Source organism: Ochotona curzoniae, unplaced genomic scaffold, assembly GCF_017591425.1.
Source record: "Ochotona curzoniae isolate NIBS_2020 unplaced genomic scaffold, NIBS_Ocur_1.0 contig_3819, whole genome shotgun sequence".
Taxonomy (NCBI): domain Eukaryota; kingdom Metazoa; phylum Chordata; class Mammalia; order Lagomorpha; family Ochotonidae; genus Ochotona; species Ochotona curzoniae.
Genome location: NW_024466004.1, coordinates 1,941,601 through 1,960,955, shown reverse-complemented (window position 1 = coordinate 1,960,955; position 19,355 = coordinate 1,941,601). Strand labels below are relative to the sequence as shown.

The window sequence follows — 19,355 nt, the reverse complement described above, 5'->3', positions numbered from 1 at the left end:
GGAAAACAACAGAGAATGGTCCAAGTCCTTGGGACCCAGCATGTACCACATGGGAGACCCAGAAGAAGCTTCAGATCAGCTCAGCTCTGACTGTTGTGGCCACTTGGGGAGCAAACCAACAAATGAAAGATCTCTGTCTCTCCTTTCTGTAACTCTGCCTTTCCAATAAAAGCTGGGAGGCGGGGCGTAAGTATTTGGGCCATCACCCACTGCCTTCCCATCAGCAGGGAGCTGGAGAGGAAGCATAGACCAACCAGGACTTGAGCTGGTACTTGGACAGAATGCCAGTGTGGCAAATCATGGCTTAACACACTCACCCATGTGCATGTACTGTTTCTATAAAAGAGAACTTTTGATTTTTTTTCTAGGTTTTTTTTTTCTTTGTTTAAAAAAAAAATAGCAGAGAGTAAGAGATCGTTTTCTGTTTGCTGATTTATTCCCTATTGACCTCAGCAGTCAGGGTTGGACCAAACCAGAGCCAAGTCTGTCCTGGTCTCCTACATGGGTGCAGGGTTTCAAGTCCTTAGGCCATCATCCATTGCTTTCCCAGGCTCATTAACAGGAAGCTGGATGGGAAGTGGAGTATCCAAAGAAAGAAGGAAAAAAAAAAAGCAGAGCATCCAGGGCTGAAACCAGCACTGCATTGTGGAATGCCAGCTTTGCAGGTCGCAACTTAATGTGCTGCACCACAACCCCAACCCGTGGTTTCATAGTCTTAGAAATCATTGATGTCACATTTCTGAGACAGAGAGGATAATCGGCTGATGGCATGGCTGCCCTCCTCGTGCCTGCCTGAAGCCACACTAATGGGCTGAGAGAATCTTCCCCTTCCTGACCACGTGCCTTAGCACAGACCCAGGCCCTCTGCGAAGCACGTCTGCTCCATCCTCACCAGAAACCATCCTCAGGGCTTCCATCCTGCAGGCTTAGCCTGTGTCCCGGGAATACTCTTCTAGACCTGCTGTATGTCCTTGTCCTTGCTGCTCCATCTCTGGGTGAGGGCTGCAGTGTGTGGGGTCGAGGTGTGGTCAGTGCTTTGTGATGAAGACTACCCTCCTGGTTCACAGTACCCATCACATAAACGCTGACCTCGATGTCCTGACATATGTGGCTCTTCTCTACCGCCTGTTCATTGGGGTTTGCCTACCTGAAACGGAGCCTCCACCTGTACTCCCCGTTTTGCCACTCGGATTGCTCTTACCATGAAAGGAAGCCTCCACCACACACTACTTCCCTGCCTCAGTGAAGTGCTTGCAGGTCCAGCCACACCCCTTTCTGTACGCTGCCTGGAGAGGCTTTCGGTCTACAAGTGACAGAACTCAGTGTTTGCGGCTGACACCGATTTCAGTAACTGAGGGTTACTGTGTTTGGGACTGGAACTTGCCACAATGTAGTATTTACCTTATGCTGTTTAAAGGCAGGGGCAAAGAGAGAAGTGCCATCCCCACCATCCACACCAGAGGTGGGGCCTGGGAGTGTCACCCTCCTTTATAAAGACTGACACATGTTAGCACCGAAGCTGGTAGCCCAAAAGCTTAGGGCCTACTGCTGCCTGGACGGCGTGGCCCTCCAAGAGCCCACACTGGGCAGCGCCAGGGCAAGAAGTGGGCCGCTGGAGCTTCTGAGAGGTAGGGAAGGGGCAGAAAGAAGCACCCGTTCCAGGGCTTACTGGAGGGATGGTGTTGATTGGAGGGTATGGTTTACTGACTCAAGGCCATGGTTGCACCACTCCAGAGTGCAACACAGAAAGAACTTAACAGCTTTTTTCTCCTAGGGAGGCAAGTACCTGCAGGCGGTGATCCAGTATGGAAAGATAGTGTCCTGGCTAGAGATGGAATATGGCTTATCAGAAAAGGAATCCAAAGCTTCAGAATCGTTTCTGCTGGCCGCCTTTCTGAACCTGGCCATGTGCTACCTGAAGCTGAGAGAGTACACCAAAGCTGTCGAGTGTTGCGATAAGGTAAGGAGCGGAAAGATGGGAATGGGCTTTAGACCCCCTGGCTTTTTAAGTGATGATCTTCCCCATCCTCTTAGCCAGTTGTTGGGAAGGTTTCCATTTTGCTTTATTTGTTGGTCAGTTTGGAATTGTTTTTCACTATCAATTGGGAAATCCAGAAAGACTTGTAGTACTGACTTTGCTGGTACTCAGACTATCATAATGTATTAGGAATAAGTCTCTTTTTTTTAAGACTTATTTGTTTTATTGGAAAGGCAGATGTACAGAGAGGAGGAGAGACAGAGCTTCCGTCTGATGATTCACTCCTCAAGTGGCTGCAACAACCGGTGCTGTGCCAATCTGAAGCCAGGAGCCAAGAACTTCTTTCCAGGTCCCCCACACAGATGCAGGGTCCCAAGGCTTTGGGCTGTCTTCAACTGCTTTCCCAGTCCACAAGCAGGGAGCTGGATGGAAAGTGGCGTTGCCAGGATTAGAACCGGCACCCGTATGGGATCCCGGCACATTCAAGGCAAGGACCTTAACCATTACGCTATCGCGCCGGGCCCAGGAATAAGTCTTGATAAAGGGGCAGGTGCCTGTCTTTCACACGGCAAAATGCAACTGCTCATTTAAAAGATTGATGCAGGTTAGCTTTTTATTATTATAGTATTTAATTCACTAATTAAGAATATGTATAAGTCTTTGCCAGTGCTGTAGTGCAGTAGACTAGGCCTCTGCCTACAGTGCCAGCTTCCCATGTGGGCCATGGTTTTTGTCCCAGCTGCTCCATTTCTGATCTAGTGTTCTGTTTATGTCCTGGGAAAGCAGCAGAGAACAGCTTGGGTCCTCGGACTCCTGTGTGCATGTCCAGGATCCCACGTGGGTGACAGTTCATGTCCCAGCTGCTCCACTTCCAGTCAAACTTCCTGCCTGTGGCCTGGGAAAGCAGCAGGAGACAGTCCAAAGCCTTGGGACCCTGCACTCCTGTGGGAGACCCAGAAGAAGCTCCTGGCTTGGGATCAGCTCAGCTCTGGCTGTTGCAGCTATTTGGGGAGTGAGACAGTGGATAGAAGATGTTTTTTCTGTCTCTCCTTTCTGTAAATCTTATCTGCCTTTCCAATAAAAACAAATATTTAATAAAAGAGAAAGAGAGAAAGAAACAACATCTTTCTGCACCTGACCAGTCTTATCCAGCTCCCCTCATTGTCTTTAGGTTCCTAATGAATTCTAAGCATTTGTCATAAGTTGTTTAGCCCATCCCCTTGGTAGCTTGACAGGCTTCTAATATTGCCATCACAGAGCATCCTCTTTGCTTACTCTTGGGATTGTTTTCATAGGATAAATTTCTCCAAGTGGACACGCTTGTTCAAAAGACATAAACATTAAAATGTTTAATATATGTTATTATTGAATATCACTGGTTTTCCTTTTTGTTGGTGTTAATGGCCACAAAAAACATTCTTACATTCATTTTTTATGTCTTGGCTACTAGTAAGGTTGCAAATCTTTTCTTTAAAAAAAATTCTGTTGTTATTGTTGTTAGTTATTTATTTGAAAGGTGAAAAGAAAGAGAAAGCTTCCAGTTACTTGGTTCACTTCCCAATAGCCCACAACATCCAGGGCTGGACCAAATGAAACTGAATTGGGAACTCCCATGTAGGTGGCAGTGAGCCACGCGTTACAGCCATCACCGCCTGCCTCCCAGGGTGTGCGTTAGCGGAAAGCTGAGTTGGAAACAAGGCCAGAACTCCCATCCGTGCGCTTTGATATGAGATGGGATGCACCACCCAGCAACTGAATCACATCTTCCTCTTAGTCATTTGTATGTCTCCCGTGAACTGAGCAGCTTCTTGTGTGAGGCAGTTGTCTCCCTTGGTGTGTGAGGTGGTTGTCCGTTAACACTCTTACCTTTTCATCTGCAATGGGGAGCCCGCACTCTCTTATTGAACTTTGCGACTGTACCTTTTTCAGTAAAGAATGTTTTACTGTTTGCATAATAAGTCTGTCCTTTCCGTTCTAATTGAAAAAGTCTTCCCTATGCTATCCCTGTTACAGACATGGCACAGAAGTTATGGCACTGCTTGGGACACCCTGTCAGAGGGCCTGGTTTGAATCCTGGTCACTCTACTTCCAATCTAGTCTGCTGCTAATGGGCGCCCTGGAAGGCAGCAGCTGGTGGCCCAAGTACTTGAATTCCTACCCTACATGGGAGACCCAGCTTGAGTTCCTGGCTCCTGGTTTTGTGCTGATCTAAACCTGGTTTTGTGGGTGTTTACAATTGAACCAACAGGTTAAAGATCTTTCTGTCTCTATTACTATCTCTCTGTCTTTCAAATACAATTTAAATTAAATTTTAAAAACCCTTGTTAACATGTAAATATAATTGGTCTGGAATTAATTTTGGTGTTTATGATGTGAAGTAAGAATGTATCTCTTTTTTAAAAAGATTTATTTTTATTTAAAAGGCAGAGAAACACAGACAGAAGGAAAAAGAGAGAGAATCTTCCGTCTGCTGGTTCACTCCCCCATGGGTCATAACAGCCAGAGCTGAGCCTATCTAAAGCCAGGAGCTTCCTTCACGTCTCCCATGTGGGTACTTGAGGCAAGACCTTAAGCCATCCCCCACTGCCTTTCCAGGCCATAAGCAGGGAGCTAGTAGAGCAGCTGGGACACAATCTGGCACCCACATGGGATGCTGGCACCACAGGCAGAGCTTAACCTCCTGCGCCACAGCTCTGGCCCCAAGAATTTAGTTCTTCTGTCCCATCATGACTAGCCACTGTTGAACTCGTCCTTTCCCCAGTGATTGACATTGCAGCCTGAGTACTTGCTAGTTTTATTTACATCTACATTGAGCAAGTTAAGTTTCTGTCATTTCACAGTTTACTTTTGTCCTGTGGTAGAAGTAGTAGTACTCCCTTGTCCTCCCTGCGTCGGGCAAGCACGACAGGGGCGGCGAGCCTACAGGAGGAGTTGGCCTCCCTGCAGGACCTTGTTCCCTGGTCTGAGCCGCTTCGTGCTTCATCAATGAGTTCCACTTAGCAAGCTAGTCATTTTAAAGATTTATTTCTTTTTATTGGAAAGGCAGAGCAGATTTACAGAGAAAAGGAGAAACAAAAAGTTCTCCCAAGGCCAGGATCCAGGAGCTTCATCTGGGTCTCCCACATGGGTTCAGGATCCCAAGGCTTTGGGCCATTCTCGACTGCTTTCCCAGGCCACAAGCAGGGAGATAGAAAGGAAGTAGAGCAGCTGGGACACAAACTGCCATCCATATTAGATCCCAGCACTTGCAGGTAAGGATTTAATCATTTTCTTTTTCTTTTTTTCCAAACATCTTTGCAATTTTTCTAAAAACTGCATTCAAGGCAGAAAGTAACTACATCCATTTTTTAATCAGTGATATACAATTATCTTGAGGCCGTTTTTTTCATCTTGCCTAATTCTTTTGGCCAGAGAACTATTGAATTCCTTTTTAAGATTCCTACCAACACGAAGGGTTACCTTCAGCCCTTCTAAAATATGCGCTTTCTGTTCCCAGGCCCTCGGACTGGACAGTGCCAACGAGAAAGGCTTGTACAGGAGGGGTGAAGCCCAGCTACTCATGAATGAATTTGAGTCAGCCAAGGGTGACTTTGAGAAAGTGCTGGAGGTGAACCCCCAGAACAAGGCTGCACGGCTGCAGATCTCCACGTGCCAGCGGAAGGCGAAGGAGCACAACGAGCGGGACCGCAGGATCTACGCCAACATGTTCAAGAAGTTCGCAGAGCAGGACGCCAAGGTGTGTGTGGGAATCGGGAGCACTCCCTGCCCCTTCGGTGTGTGCTCTGAGAAAGTTCAGGATGGGAGATGGAGATGGGCAGACGACCAGAGAGGCACAGGAGCAGGGTCAGTTCACATCCCATCTACTAGAGGCTGGTGCAGAACCGGAGGTTGAGGGACAGCACGCCACTTTGCAAAGTTACAGGATGGGAGGTCCTGGCAGGTCCACGCAGGTCACAGAGGAAGCACTCTCCCTACCAAAGCTTGTGCTGCTTAAAAACTCTTCAGACTGTCTCACCTGAAAGATCGTAGTACTCCCTTGTTCTCCCTGCGTCGAGGGCAAGCATGACAGGGGCGGCGAGCCTACAGGAGGAGTTGGCCTCCCTGCAGGACCTTCTTCCCTGGTCTGAGCCGCTTCGTGCTTCATCAATGAGTTCCACTTAGCAAGCTAGTCATTTTAAAGATTTATTTCTTTTTATTGGAAAGGCAGAGCAGATTTACAGAGAAAAGGAGAAACAGAGAAAGATCTTCCATCCACTGGTTCACTCCCCAAATAGCTGTAATGGCTGGAGCTTAGTCGATCCAAGGCCAGGATCCAGGAGCTTCATCTGGGTCTCCCACAGGGGTGCAGGGTCCCAAAGGCTTTAGGCCATCCTCAACTGCTTTCCCAGGCCACAAACAGGGAGATAGAAAGGAAGTAGAGCAGCTGGGACACAAACTGGCATCCATATTAGATCCCAGCACTTGCAGGTAATGATTTAATCATTGAGCCATCCTGCTGGGACCAACAAGCTAGTCATTTTAGTAAAATAATAATAATAATAATAATAATAATTTTTGGTTGAGACAGAAAGAGAGCTCCCGTCTGCTAGTTCACTCTCCAGATGTGCATAAGGGGCCAGGGCTGGGACAGGGCCGGGGCCAGCAGCTAGGAACTCAGTCCAGGTTCCCCCCAAAGTGGGTGGCAGAGCCCTAGTCACCTAACTCGTCACTGCGGTCTCAGGCTCTTCAGAGTGAGAGGCACGAGTCCAGAGCCAGAGGCAAGCGTGGAACCCAGCCTCGCCAGTGATGGGTGCAAGCCAAACGCTTGTCCTAGCAGGCTAGTCAGTTCACCCAAAGACAAGCACTTGCTCAATACCAGCGTCAGGGGCTTGTCTCCAACCCACCCAACGAGGTAGCCCATAGATCTTTGCCATACCCTTTCACCTGGGACTCGATGAACAGTTTATTTCACTGCTTTCTGCTCGGGCCCTCATGGTTTCTGATTTCTTCCTCAGGAAGAGGCCAACAGAGCAATGGGCAAGAAGACTTCAGAAGGGGCCGCCAGCGAAAGAGCAGCCGGAAGTCAAGTGATGGGAGAAGAGAAACCCACAGGCCATGTATGACGCCGCGCCAAGGAGGGCAAAGAGTCCTAGTGAACTCGGCCCCTCCTCCATGACGGTCACCCAACTCAGGACTAAACAGTGTTTAATGTCAAATTTGCTTTAGTCTATGTGATTCTGGGAGCACATGGAAAACCAGTAGCTTCTCCACACCCTTCACCTCCCCCCACCCCCAAACACACACACACACACAGAGCCATCCTGCGGCTGCCCCGTGGGTCCCCTGAGAGGTGGTGTGGGACCACTCCCGGAGGAAGAGAACGGCAGTGGCTGCTGGTATGGAGATTGAGGCAGCAGCCCACGTCCAGCCCATCGCAGCTTACGTCCGTTTTCCATAGCTGATGTAGGGTCCCTTATGATAATCCTAACCATTTAGGACCGTTTGGTTTTACAACGAAATTTAATCTTAAAAAAAAAAAAAGAGAGAGAGAGACTCGCTGAACTTTGTCTTTTCTATACATGGGGGCAGGGAGTGGGGTCTCGGTTTCTAAAAGACTGAGGTACAGTGGATGCCACCTGCCATGCTGGTACCCTAAGGCACAGGGGGATTTCCTTCACCCCGCAGCAGTGTCACAGACCTGGAAGCAGCCACTCGCTGGCTGCCAGCTCAGCCCCCTCTCAGCCTGCCTCCCCTCACAGGCGAGGTTAGTTCCGTCCATCCCAGGCCCCCCTTCAGTCAGCGTTACGAGCAGTTCTGGGGTCCTGAGGTGGCGGGCCGTGCGTGAAGAGCCTCCAGATCATGCTTTTGCTTGCTCCTCCATTTCTGTCAGGTCCTTCCTGCCATCCCACTCCTGCCCCGGCTTCTCTTCCTCGGTTCTCATCCTGGCTGTTGGTGCCTTGGACTCCTGTTCTGCCGTGGGTTGGCCTGGAGGGGACGGAATCACACTGGGACCTTGGCGGCACCTTCTGTCTCTTCAGTCACTGGCTCCTAAGCAGAGGTTACTAAGTGGCTTTAAACTTTGAAAAACAAAATATGTGGGGGTCAAGAAGGCAGCAGCTACTCTCCTGTGGGTTTTACCTGCGGCTTGTAGAGACACTGATGCTGGATCTGCCCATTCTGATGGTGTCTCCATCCTGGTGGGTTGAAGGAAGGTCTGCAGCAGCTTCCCAGGCTGGTGCGTCTTAGGAAGTTCTCAGGCGTTGCTCTCAGGGAAGTCAGCAGCCCACCCCGCCTGTGGTGGAGCTTCAGTCCTCACAGGTGAACCGATCCCCACCCAGTCTGAGAAGCCCTCACTAGGGGTGCATTTGGCCAAGGAAATATTTGCATAAGCCTGGAGCAGCTCACACCATTCAGTCCTAAAGAACACTGGCATTTGCATTTTAGAGTAGCATTTATTTTTATGGCAGTTTTTAACAAAACACCCATTGTTAGGTTAGGACCAATCTTCACCCCAAAATTCAAAGTCATTTCCTTTTATACAGACAGTTCTCCATAACAAATCAGATTAAATTCTGAGTTTCTGCCTTTGATGCCACCTACACTTTCTCTCATGCGGTGATTTCTTCAAAAGGCCCAGTCTTGTCTTAGAAACATGGAAAAGCCAAAATGGGTTTTGCTTAACTGTTCAGGATTTGCAACAGTGCCAAACTCCAGTGAGACCAAGACGGGAAGTTAGCCTTCTGCAGGTTATAAGAAAATAATTGCAAATATTAGACCAGTCCAGGCCCCATCCCCTTGTCTCCCAAGAGGGCATGCATGGCTTGGGGCAGAGGAGGACCAGGAACTTGTCACCACCCAAGGAAAGAAGGGTCATCTATTCCTAGAGCAAATCTGGAATCACAAACATATCTATAGAGACCGCCAGATGCATGAGTCAGCTTCCAGACTGCCCACGGAGAGGTGAATCAGCCAATGATGAATTCAGAACATTTTTTTGTTCAAAATCATTTACACGCATTTTTCTGTGTGTGTTCCTTAAGTAAATCCAGAAAAACAAAACATGATCCCCCATTGTTCTTGGTTTTGCTTAAACGGTCTTCAGGAAAAGTTATTTTGGGCTGGAAAACAGTGGTGGGGGCCAACTTGAAGAAGTGAGATGTGAGAAAACTGGCTGGAGCCGGCATCAGTCTGCTCTGTCCTGATGACACCCCCAAATCAGCGGGACAGGGTGTGTCACCCGAAGTCAGTAGCAGCTTGAAGGCAGTCTGGTAGTGTGTTCATTAGAGTAAACCAGATCAACAGAAAAGCAAGAGTGGTTTGCAGTTATTTTATTGGAAAGGCAGATTATACAGAAAGGAGAGATGGAAAGATCTTTCATGCGCTGGTTCACTTCCCAAGTGGCCGCAATGGCCTGAGCTGAGCTAATCCAAAGCCACAAGCCAGCACCTTCTTCCGGGTCTCCCGTTCGGGTGCAGGGTCCCAAGGCTTTAAGCCATCCTTCGCTACTTTCCCAGGCCATAAGCAGGTAGCTGGATGGGAAGTAGAGCAGTCGGGACATGAATCGGTGCCCATATGAGATCCCAGCACTCAGAGGTGGAGGATTGGCCGGTTGAGTCATCATGCAGGGCCCAGTGATGAACTCTGTGATGGCCTTGTCTTTGGGAACGCGTAGAGTACAGTGTGCCACGGATAGGCTGTATGTGGCCATGACCCTTTTTAGTGTGGCCATCATCTGGGAACTGAGGACTTGAAAAAGGAGTATTTTTTCCATCAACTGGCTGCTTATACATTTGGGCAGCAGTCACTAACAGAATGTGCCTAGAACAACATCTTCAGAACAACAGATCTCAACCTGGCTGTGTTAGCCCAGAACAAAAAAGGGAGGAGACATTCTCTAAGGGCCAGTGCTGTAGCATAGCAGAAAAAACCACCTTCCACCATGTCAGTATCCCACATGGATGCCAATTCAAGTCTCAGCTGCTCCCTGCTGATGTGCCTGGCAAAACAGCAGGGGATGGCTCAAATGCTTGGACCCCTGCACCCATGTGGGAAACCCAAAGGAAGCTCCTGGCTTCAGACTGTCCCAGCTTTGACCACTGTGGCCATCTGGGGAGTGAACCCGCAATGGAAGCTCTCTCATCTACCTCTCTCTGTGGTCAGCAATGAAGATTCGGGGAGCATATTGACAAAGTGCGTGACTCCATGATCATGCATTCTATGTGCTCACAACCACATGGCCACACTGGAGACACCCAATATTTTCAGTTTAAAAACAAACTGGGTCCAGTGCCATGGCCTAGCGGCTATAAGTCCTCGCCTTGAACATGCCGGGATCCCATATGGATGCCGGTTCTAATCCCGGCAGCTCCACTTCCCATCCAGCTCCCTGCTTGTAACCTGGGAAAGCAGTCGAGGACAGTCCAAAGCTTTGGGACCCTGCGCCCGCGTGGGAGACCCGAAAGAGGTTCCTGGTTCCCAGCTTCAGATCGGCACAGCACTGGTTGTTGCAGTCACTTGAGGAGTGAATCATCGGACAGAAGATCCTCTCTGTCTCTCCTCTTCTCTGTACATCTGACTTTGTAATAAAAATAAGTAAAAAAAAAAAAAACATAAACCACTTGTGCATACCAAAGTCTGCCTAAACATGGGCAGGCATGAGTGGTGCACTGTGTTAGGCCAACATTCCACATGGGAGAACCAGTTCAAGTCCCTGCTGTTCTACACTTACCCAGCTCCACTAATGTGCCTGCAACACAGCAGAGGACGGCCCAAGCACTCGCATCCCAGCCACCCACTTGGGAGACCCAGCTGGAGTTCCAGGCTCTGGGCTTCAGCCTGGCCCAGGCCTGGCTATTATTGCAGGGGAGTGAACCAGTGGATGAAAGAGTGTGTGTGTGTGTGTGTGTGTGTGTGTGTCTTTCAAATAAATTTTAATTTTTTAAATGAGACCTGTAGATGCCATGTGCTCCAAACATGGCTGTTCCCCACAGGCCTGGCCAGCCAACCAACAAAGAAAGCTGCTTGTGGGCAGGTCGCTGGCGTCTCTGCCTGCCTCTGGCATCCTGGTGCCTCCACACCACGCCCACGTGAGCTGCCCGGAGGCCTAGGTCAGGTGTGGCTCCCTGTGGACAGGAAGTAATTTAGTTCATTCATTTCCTCCCTCCTGGGACCTGCCTCTTCGTCTATAAAATAATAATTGCCAACATTTATTTTAGGTTTTCAAAAATTTTTAGTTATGGAAAAAATTAACAGAACCTGCCATGCTAGCCATTGGAACCTGCACACGTGGGCACTGAGTAGAGCCATGGTCCCGGCCACCTTCCCCAGCTCACAAAGGTCCCCACTTCCCTCTCCCCTGAGCCCCTGCAACCGCCGCAGCACTCTCCTCTGATTCCCCCATGAACGCACTGCCACACAGGACCTGTCTCAGACTGGGCCATCTCAGCAGGGTGATGACCAGACACTCCGGGTTGTGGTGCTGTCAGAACTTCCTTACGTCTACAAACCTGTCATCTCCCCAACCACCTACAGCTACCTGTGTCGCGTCTGCATCATCACGTATCCTCTAGCATCTAAATCTACGTCATCCCTCACCTGTGGCTCTCATCTGCCTGTCACCTGTGTGTTCGTATGTCTCATCTACCTGTGAGCAATCCAGAACCGAATCCAGCATCCAGCATCTGCTTGGATCATCTACCTATCTCGCACACATCTATAGCTACCTCCCCATCCAACCACCATCATTTGTCTGACTGTCACCGTTGGCCTTCACACCTGTCTGTCAGCAGATCTCATGCTGGTTAACCCTGTGGCTACTGGGCAGTGCTGCATGGTCATCAGCATGATACAGGTATTCCTGTGAGGCCCTGCTCCCCACCCTTTGTGGACATCCGTGTGTCCACAAAAGAACTGCTGAGTCCCTTCTCATGTGTCACGGTTTACATTTTGAGGGGCCATGAGAGGATTTCCAAGGCAGCTACATTCTGGCATATCCCCGACCCCTCCACTGCTGCTGGTGCACAAGGGCTCCGATCTCAGCACCCTGTCATGAGTCCTTGTCAATTTCGTGCTGTTGAGGTCTTCTAAGCTATATTTATTTTATGTATTTATTTTTCTGTGAAAGGAAAACAGATAGGAGCACTCCCATTGGTGGTTGACTCCCCAGATGGACCCATAGCAACTGATGCTGGGCCAGGAGGAAGCGAAACCAAACACCCAGAGCTCCATCCAAGTCTCCCATCACTTCCTGTCTCCTAGGGTGCCCATCAGCAAGAAGCTGGGGCCAAGCAAGAGCCAGGACTCCAGTGTAAGCATGCCAACGTGGAAGGCAGGCACCTCGGCTGCCAGGTCCAGTGCCCACCCCTGTGGCTGGATTCAGTAGTTACCTTTCTCTGGGTATGAGGCTGTGTCTCCACGCGTTTTGATTGCTCTCCCCGACGAAGTAGGTCTATTGGTCATCTCCGAAGCAAAGTCTGTTCAAGACCTTGGCCCACATTTTAGTCTATAGGCTGCTGCTGAAGCAAGCACCTTTACCCACTTTTTTAAATATATAATCTTACATAGTTGATTAGGGCACAAAGAGTCAAGGGTTACAGGAAAGTGGGTAAGACCATTGTTTCCACACTAACACCTTTTTTTTTTTTTTTTCTGTATCTGGGGTCAGGGAAGAAACAAAGGGAGAAGCCCCACCCAGCCTCCCACCCATCCCAGGTACCTGATGTGGGGTATGCTCTAAGGGACCTGCTCATGCAGTTTTTATAGTTCAACAGTTCTAAATTCCTGCCAATCTCGCCATTCCAAGCACTATGAAATCTCTTCAGAATCCACTGGCTGACATAGTCTCTTCTTGGTTGGGGTTCTGAGATCAGCAGTTCAGTTGGAGGGATCTCCAAAGAAACTTCGTCTTGAAAAAAAAAAAAAAGAATCTTTGTCTGAGGTGATCCCAGACCTGATTATTGTGTGTGCTTGCCAGTACAGGATCCGGCACAATCTGTCTCCCCAATCAGCTTATGCACATGCTGGTAGTTGCAATTGCTGAGTCAGTTCTGTTTCCAGCCCCGTCTTCCACGCGAGCAGTCTAGCCTGATCCTACCCACTTCATACTCGGCCCTCACGCAAGCCAGTGGGAGCTGTAGCCTAGTTGGGGTGACTCCCCCGCAAGCCTGCCCCCTACCCTGATTCCCAGGGTTGCCACTATGCACTGCAGACTTGTTCAGTCTGTCCCACATCCCATTTAGCTCTCATACATGTCATTGGGCATTGAAGCCTAGTTCAACCCAACCAGCCAGACTATCCAGCCCACACACATACTGGCGGGTGCCTTTCTGTCTAGCCACCCTTGCCCCTATCCTGGATTTCATGCTCTCCAGTGGGAGTGCAACCCAAGAGGGAGGTGCCCACTATTTCCCTCCTAGGCCACTCCTATTCCTGGATTATGCCCTTTCCAGGTGGTTCTGGAGTTTAACTTGACAGATTTAGCCCCCAGAGCCATCCTCTACCAGCTGATGCTACAGCAAAGCCCAACCAACCCTCACCCACTCTGATTTATGCTTGCACCAGGAAACAGCCCAGCCTGGCTTTTCCCTGATCTAGCTTACATGAGGCCCACAGGTGTTGTAGCCCTGCCTCGTCTGGTCTGCCCCCATCCCAACTGAAGCTCTCCAGTGGGAGTGGCTATCCAGGAGGGGAGCCCACATTCCCCCGCTGGCTTTGCCCCCTCCCTCCCTGGTTTTCACATGTGCTGCTTTGATGCTGCAGCCACATCTGGTATGGCTCACCTCACCTTGGCTTTCCGTAATGTGCACTGGTATGTGTTGCGACCAAACCTGGCCCAACCCACACTCTGTTCTGGTACTCGAATTTGCCTATGGGTGATATGAACTGATTCAGCCTAGTCTGCCACTGACCTATACCAAATGTATGCTGGTGAGTAGCTTTCTCTGGCCTTGTCTGGGTTGCTCCCTAGTGTGGTTCTTGCAGTCACTTACTGGGACTGTGTCCCGACAGACGAGTTTTCCAAGTTCCTCCATCAGAATCTCTCCCTATGCCAGATCTTACACATACCAGTGGGCCCATGGGCCAGTCCAACTTAGTCCACCTCCTATCCTAGAATTAACAGTGGCCTTTCCTTGCTGGCCTTCAATCCATTCTGGTTCTTACTATTGGATATTTCATCCCAGTTAAGGCTCATCCATACCCAGACACTGCTCACACATGGCTCAGTAGGGGCAGAGACCCAGCCTAGTCCATCCTACATCTACCCTGGTCCTCCAGAGCACCAGATGGTGCTGGACTCTAGCCCAGTTAGGTGAGCCCAGCCCCAGTTTACACTTGTGCCAAGGGAGATTGCAGCCATATCCAGACCAGAATGCAGCCCCCACTCTGGGCCTTGCCCTTAACAGTCAGAACCCCAACCCAGCAAGGGTGTACTTTCACAGTTTCCCAATTGGGCCTTTTCCTAGCCCTAGATTACTCACGTGCCAGTGGTTGCTCTGACCCAGTTGGCTGAACCCCTCACCTGTCTTACCCTTTGCCTTTGATGCTGTGGCCTAGTATCCCTGGCTCATGCAGACCAGTCGGTGTAAGAGCCTAGCTTGGCATGAACTGTGCTCCATCCTGATTTCTGTTCTTCCTTGTGAGTTGAGGTTTACTCAGCCCTGCCCAGTCTGCCCCCTTCCAGTTGCAGCTCGGCATACCCCAAGTCCTGTTTTAGGATGCACATTTGGTGTTGCTGCCTTGACCTGCCCAGACTGTTGTTGGTTCCTTTACCTGTAAGTGATGGCAGTTCCATACCTTTTACCCACTTTTTATCCAGGCAATTTTTTCAGGTTATTTTTAAAGATTTATTTATTTACTTAACAGTCAGAATTACAGAACAAGAGAGAGAAACAGAGAGAAACCTTCCACTGACTGGTTCACTCCCCAGATGGCCATAACACCTGAGACTGGGCCAGGCAGAGGCCAAGAACTTGGAACTTTTCTGAATGGAATGCACGGGGTACCCACTGGTACTTTCCCAGATGTAGTAACAGGAAGCTGGTTCTAAAGTGGAGCAGCTGGGATATGAACCGGCACTCAGATGGGATGCTGGCATCACAGGCAGTTGTTTAATGCTCTGTGCTACAACACTGGCCCTCCATTTGCTGCTATTATTGATTCTGCTGTTAAATAGTAATAGTATTGATTTTAAATTTATTTTTATTTATTTTTATTTGAAAGGCAGAATTACAGAGAGAGAAGGAGAGGAAAAAAGGAGAGATAGAGATCCTCCACCCAGTAGTCCACTCCCCAGATGACTAGAACAGCCAGGGCCAGGCTGAAGCCAAGAGCCAGGAGCTTCCTCCAGGTCTCCCACATATTTACAGGGGCCCAAGCAGTTGGGCCATTCTCCAGTTTTCGAGGCTGTTTACAGGGAACTGGATGGGCACTGGAACAGTTGGGACTCAAACTGGTACCCAAATGGAATGCCAGCACCACAGGCAGCAGCTTAACTCACTATGCCACAGCACCAGCCTCATAGCTAATATATGTTAAGCTCATATTGTACAGCAGAAAGTCTGCTCAGAACCAAACTAAGACACATATCCCTGACAGGCTAATGATTTGGTGTCCTTTTCAACTCGTGGCTTCAATGTTTGCTGAACATTTATATGGACAGTAAGATAAGAACCTGCTTTCCTGTGACTAAAAACTATAAACGGGGAGCAGCCATCGGGCCTAGCAGTGAAGGATCTTCATGTCCATACAGAGCCCCACCTGCAGTTTTTAAAAGATTTTATTTTATATTTTTTATGTTTTAATTGGAAAAGCAGATTTACAGAGAAGAGACTAAGAGAAAAATCTTCTGTCTGCTGATTCACTCCCCATGTAGTCACAATGGCCAGAGCTGAGCCAATCTGAAGCCAGGAGACAGGAGCTTCTTCCAGGTCTCTCGGACTCACAAAAACAGACTCAGCAGTTTGGTTGTGCCAGCACGGTAGGATCAGTGCCAGAACAAAACTTTTTCAACAAGAATGTCCATGTTTTTCCTGGATTCTTGTTCTGTCTTCTGTCTTTGTCTCTGATGGTCCAAACCGGAGACTGTGTAGGAAGTCACGGCAGGTGGTTCCCACGGGGTCTCAGGCACCACACTCAATGCCCAGGTGCAGTTGAGCATCTCTGCCAGCCACCAGCAGGTGCCCTTGCCACAGGTGGGTCCTTGCCAGCCAGGCTGTTCACCTCCTCTGGTGGTCTCAGGGTGACTCACCTTGGAGCAGTGACATAAGGAGGCACCTGCAGAGACCTGAGCCACCTGGCGCCAATTTCTGCTTTGTTGGCGCTTTTTTTTTTTTTCAGTTGAAATTAGGAACTTCATTTCACTCATTTATTTGAAAGGCAAAGCAAGGAAGGAGACAGAGGGAAGTCTTTCTCTCCCCATAGATGGCTACACCAGGTCAAAGCCAGGAGCCAGGAACTTCCTCCAGGTCCCCCACATGGGTGGCAGGGGCCCAGGCACAGAGGCCTTCCTCCTCCACTGCCTTTTCAGATGCGTTCTTACCAAGAAGCTAGATCAAAAACAGAGCAGCTGACCCTGCAACAACTACTCAGATGCAATACCACTGTGACTGACAGAAGCTGAAACTGCTGTGCCACGATGCCAGCATCAGACGTTATTTCTGGGCCAGTGGCGTGACGAGGTAAGCTAAGCCTCCGCCTGTGGCACCGGTGTCCAATTACAGGCACTGGTTCCTGTCCCAGCTGCTCTAGTTCCCATCCAGCTCCCTGCTTATGACCTGGGAAGGCAGCAGAGGATGGGTGCCTACACCTGCTTGTCAGAGACCTGTAAGAAGCTTCCGGCTTCAGATCGGCTCAGCTCCAGCTGTCACATCATTTGGGGGAGTAAAGTGATGCTTGAAAGTTCTCTCTGTACATGCACACACACATAAACATATACACACATGCACATGTGTGTGCATACGCCCACATGCACACATACAAGCACATGGATGTCCTCGCTCACATACACATACATGTGAGAAGCACTCTAGCATGTGCAAAAGCAAAGCCCCTCACTGGCAGCAATGAGCAGATGCAGCTACTGGCGGGGACGTGCCTAGATCTGCTTGGCTCCAAGAACAGAGGGTGCATCGATTCAGAGTCCTCCGGCAGAGCCGTCAGTGACAGGCAGGAGGTGGCGCAATCTTCCCGCTCTCCTCACCTTAAAGAGTGGAGGTTGTCTTCCCTCCTTGGCAGGGACCAACTCTGTGACACGCTCTGATCAATGATACGTGTCAGAAGGGACACGCCATGACTTTCAGGGCCGGCCCCCCTGCACTTTTCACCACTGGAACGGTCCTCCCTGGAGCCCCGTTGCCATGCTATGCCCCGTATGCCATGGTGGCACAAGGAAAGACCCACGTTCAGGTGTGCCGTGACCCCAGCTCGGTCTATACCAGCTGACGTTCACCCCTGAAGAACATCAGCTTGGAATTTCCACCAGGGAAGCCTCTGAGCTGCTGCAATCCCAGACATCACCACATGGCGGCAGAGTTGCGTTGTTCCGAGCATTTAAAGCAAGCACTGCTTACCAACACAGAGGTTTGAGCAAATACATAGTCTGTTATTTTAAAGCACCAAGTTTTGGGGTGATTGGTCATGCAACAATAGATAACAGAAATAATGCATTTTTGGAAATAGAGCTATGATGTGAGAAAAGCAGCTTTACATTCTCAAGTTTGTTGACAATTTCAAAGGCCAGCTCTTGGGACAGACATTTGAACTAACAGTTCAGGTGTCAAATAGGACACAGATTGGGGTGCCTGGGTTTGGGTTCCAGTCTGCTTCCCATTCCAGTTTCCTGCCCTTATTTACCCTGGGAGACAATAGCAATGACTAAAGTACTTGGGATCCTGCCATCCATAAGCAAGACCCAGATTGAGTACCCAGCTGCTGGCTGCAGCTTGAACCAGCCCTGGCTATGACAGGCATTTGAAAAGACAGCCAGTGAATGGGAGATTCTTTCTCTCTGTTTCAAAATAAATTAATTAAAACCCACTACCATCCCAAAATGCAACTTTGGCTCTACTGGTTTTAATTTTGCAGCCTTGTTTTTATTTCCACTCCAGTCTTTGCTGCTTCGCTTCTTCGGCTTGCTTGGGACTTTCTGTTTTCTTGGGGTGGAAGGTTTTTCCTGGGGGAGCCCAGCGTGCACCCCCAGAGAGCCCCTCTGAGTGCTGCTGCCTCTGCTTCCCACACTTTTGTTTTCATTTACCTCAAAAGTGTTCTCTAATTTCCCTGGTGACTTCCCCCTTTGAATCATAGGTTATTTGGGAACATGTTGTTTAATTTCCACATATTTGTAAAATTTCCAGGCTTCCTCATTGCTAATTTCCAGTTTCATTCCACTGTGGTTAGCATACTTCATGTGGCTCTTTGTACATCCATGGGAAATTTGTCTGGTGGCCCAGCCTGCCTGTCCTGGGCAACACTTCACTTACGCTTGAAAGAAACCTGGACAGACGGTGTGATGAACGTCCTGTGGGTCTGCTGGGCTCACAGTGCTGCTGAAGTCAACTGAGAGAGAGAAACAAAACTCCCCCAGCTAGTGGTTCACTCCCCAGATAGGCACAGTGTCCAGGGCTGGGCTAAGGTCAGGGCTGGGAGCAGGGACACCTCCAGGTCTCTGGCAGGTTTCCCACGAGGGTCACGTGAGCCATCACCACTCTCTCCCAGTATGTGCATTATCACAGGAAGCTGGAGCCAGGAGCTGGGGCTGGGACCCAAACCCAGGCACTCAAATACAGAAGATGGAAGTTAGGCAGCTTAGCCACAAGGTTACACATTCATTCCCCAACCCTTGTATTTGTTGCTTCTGTCTACAAAATTTTCTGGTCTAGAGTAATGATTTTTATCTAAAGGTGTTTTAAATTTTATATTAATTTAGCCACTCAACGTCTGTTAGTTACCATTTTATAGTATATACTTGAATCTAAAAATGTGCTCTTATTAGACAATACATAGATGGAATATTTTTTCAATTCACTGCCCATTTTCATGTTTAACCCATTTATATTTAAACACCATCATTAGGTAGGAGACACATGTACTGTTTGCAGATTTTCTATGTGGCTCCATGTTTTGCTTCTCTCTCTTTTTTGTATGTCTCTCTGTTGCTCCCTTCCTTCCTTATTTGTGTCACAGCATTTGGGGTGGGTGCTGAGGGGCAACGCGCTAAGCCGACCCTGGAGCAGAGAGCCCGCTTGGCCCAGCTACTCCGTGTTTCTGATTCAGCTCCTGATTCATGGGCCTGGAAGTAACGGATGAGCCCCTGCCACCCACGGGGGAGGCCCTGATGGAGCTCCTGGCTCCTGGCCTCAGGTGGCCCAGCCCCAGATGGGGAGTGAATGGGCAAATGAAAGGA

The 19,355-nt window shown here is 49.3% G+C and overlaps 1 protein-coding gene across 3 annotated transcripts in view; it reads left to right on the top strand.

The window, feature by feature from the left end:
• The window catches only part of FKBP5 (FKBP prolyl isomerase 5), a 118,170-nt gene extending 108,862 nt beyond the window's left edge, over positions 1-9,308 (top strand). For all 3 annotated transcript variants that reach the window (XM_040983242.1, XM_040983244.1, XM_040983245.1), the window contains 3 exons: positions 1,775-1,960; positions 5,475-5,714; positions 6,973-9,308. In XM_040983242.1, coding sequence (XP_040839176.1) covers positions 1,775-1,960; positions 5,475-5,714; positions 6,973-7,080 — 534 coding nt within the window. In that variant the 3' untranslated portion in view covers positions 7,081-9,308. The remainder of the gene's footprint in view (positions 1-1,774; positions 1,961-5,474; positions 5,715-6,972) is intronic.
• Positions 9,309-19,355: the final 10,047 nt, after the last annotated feature.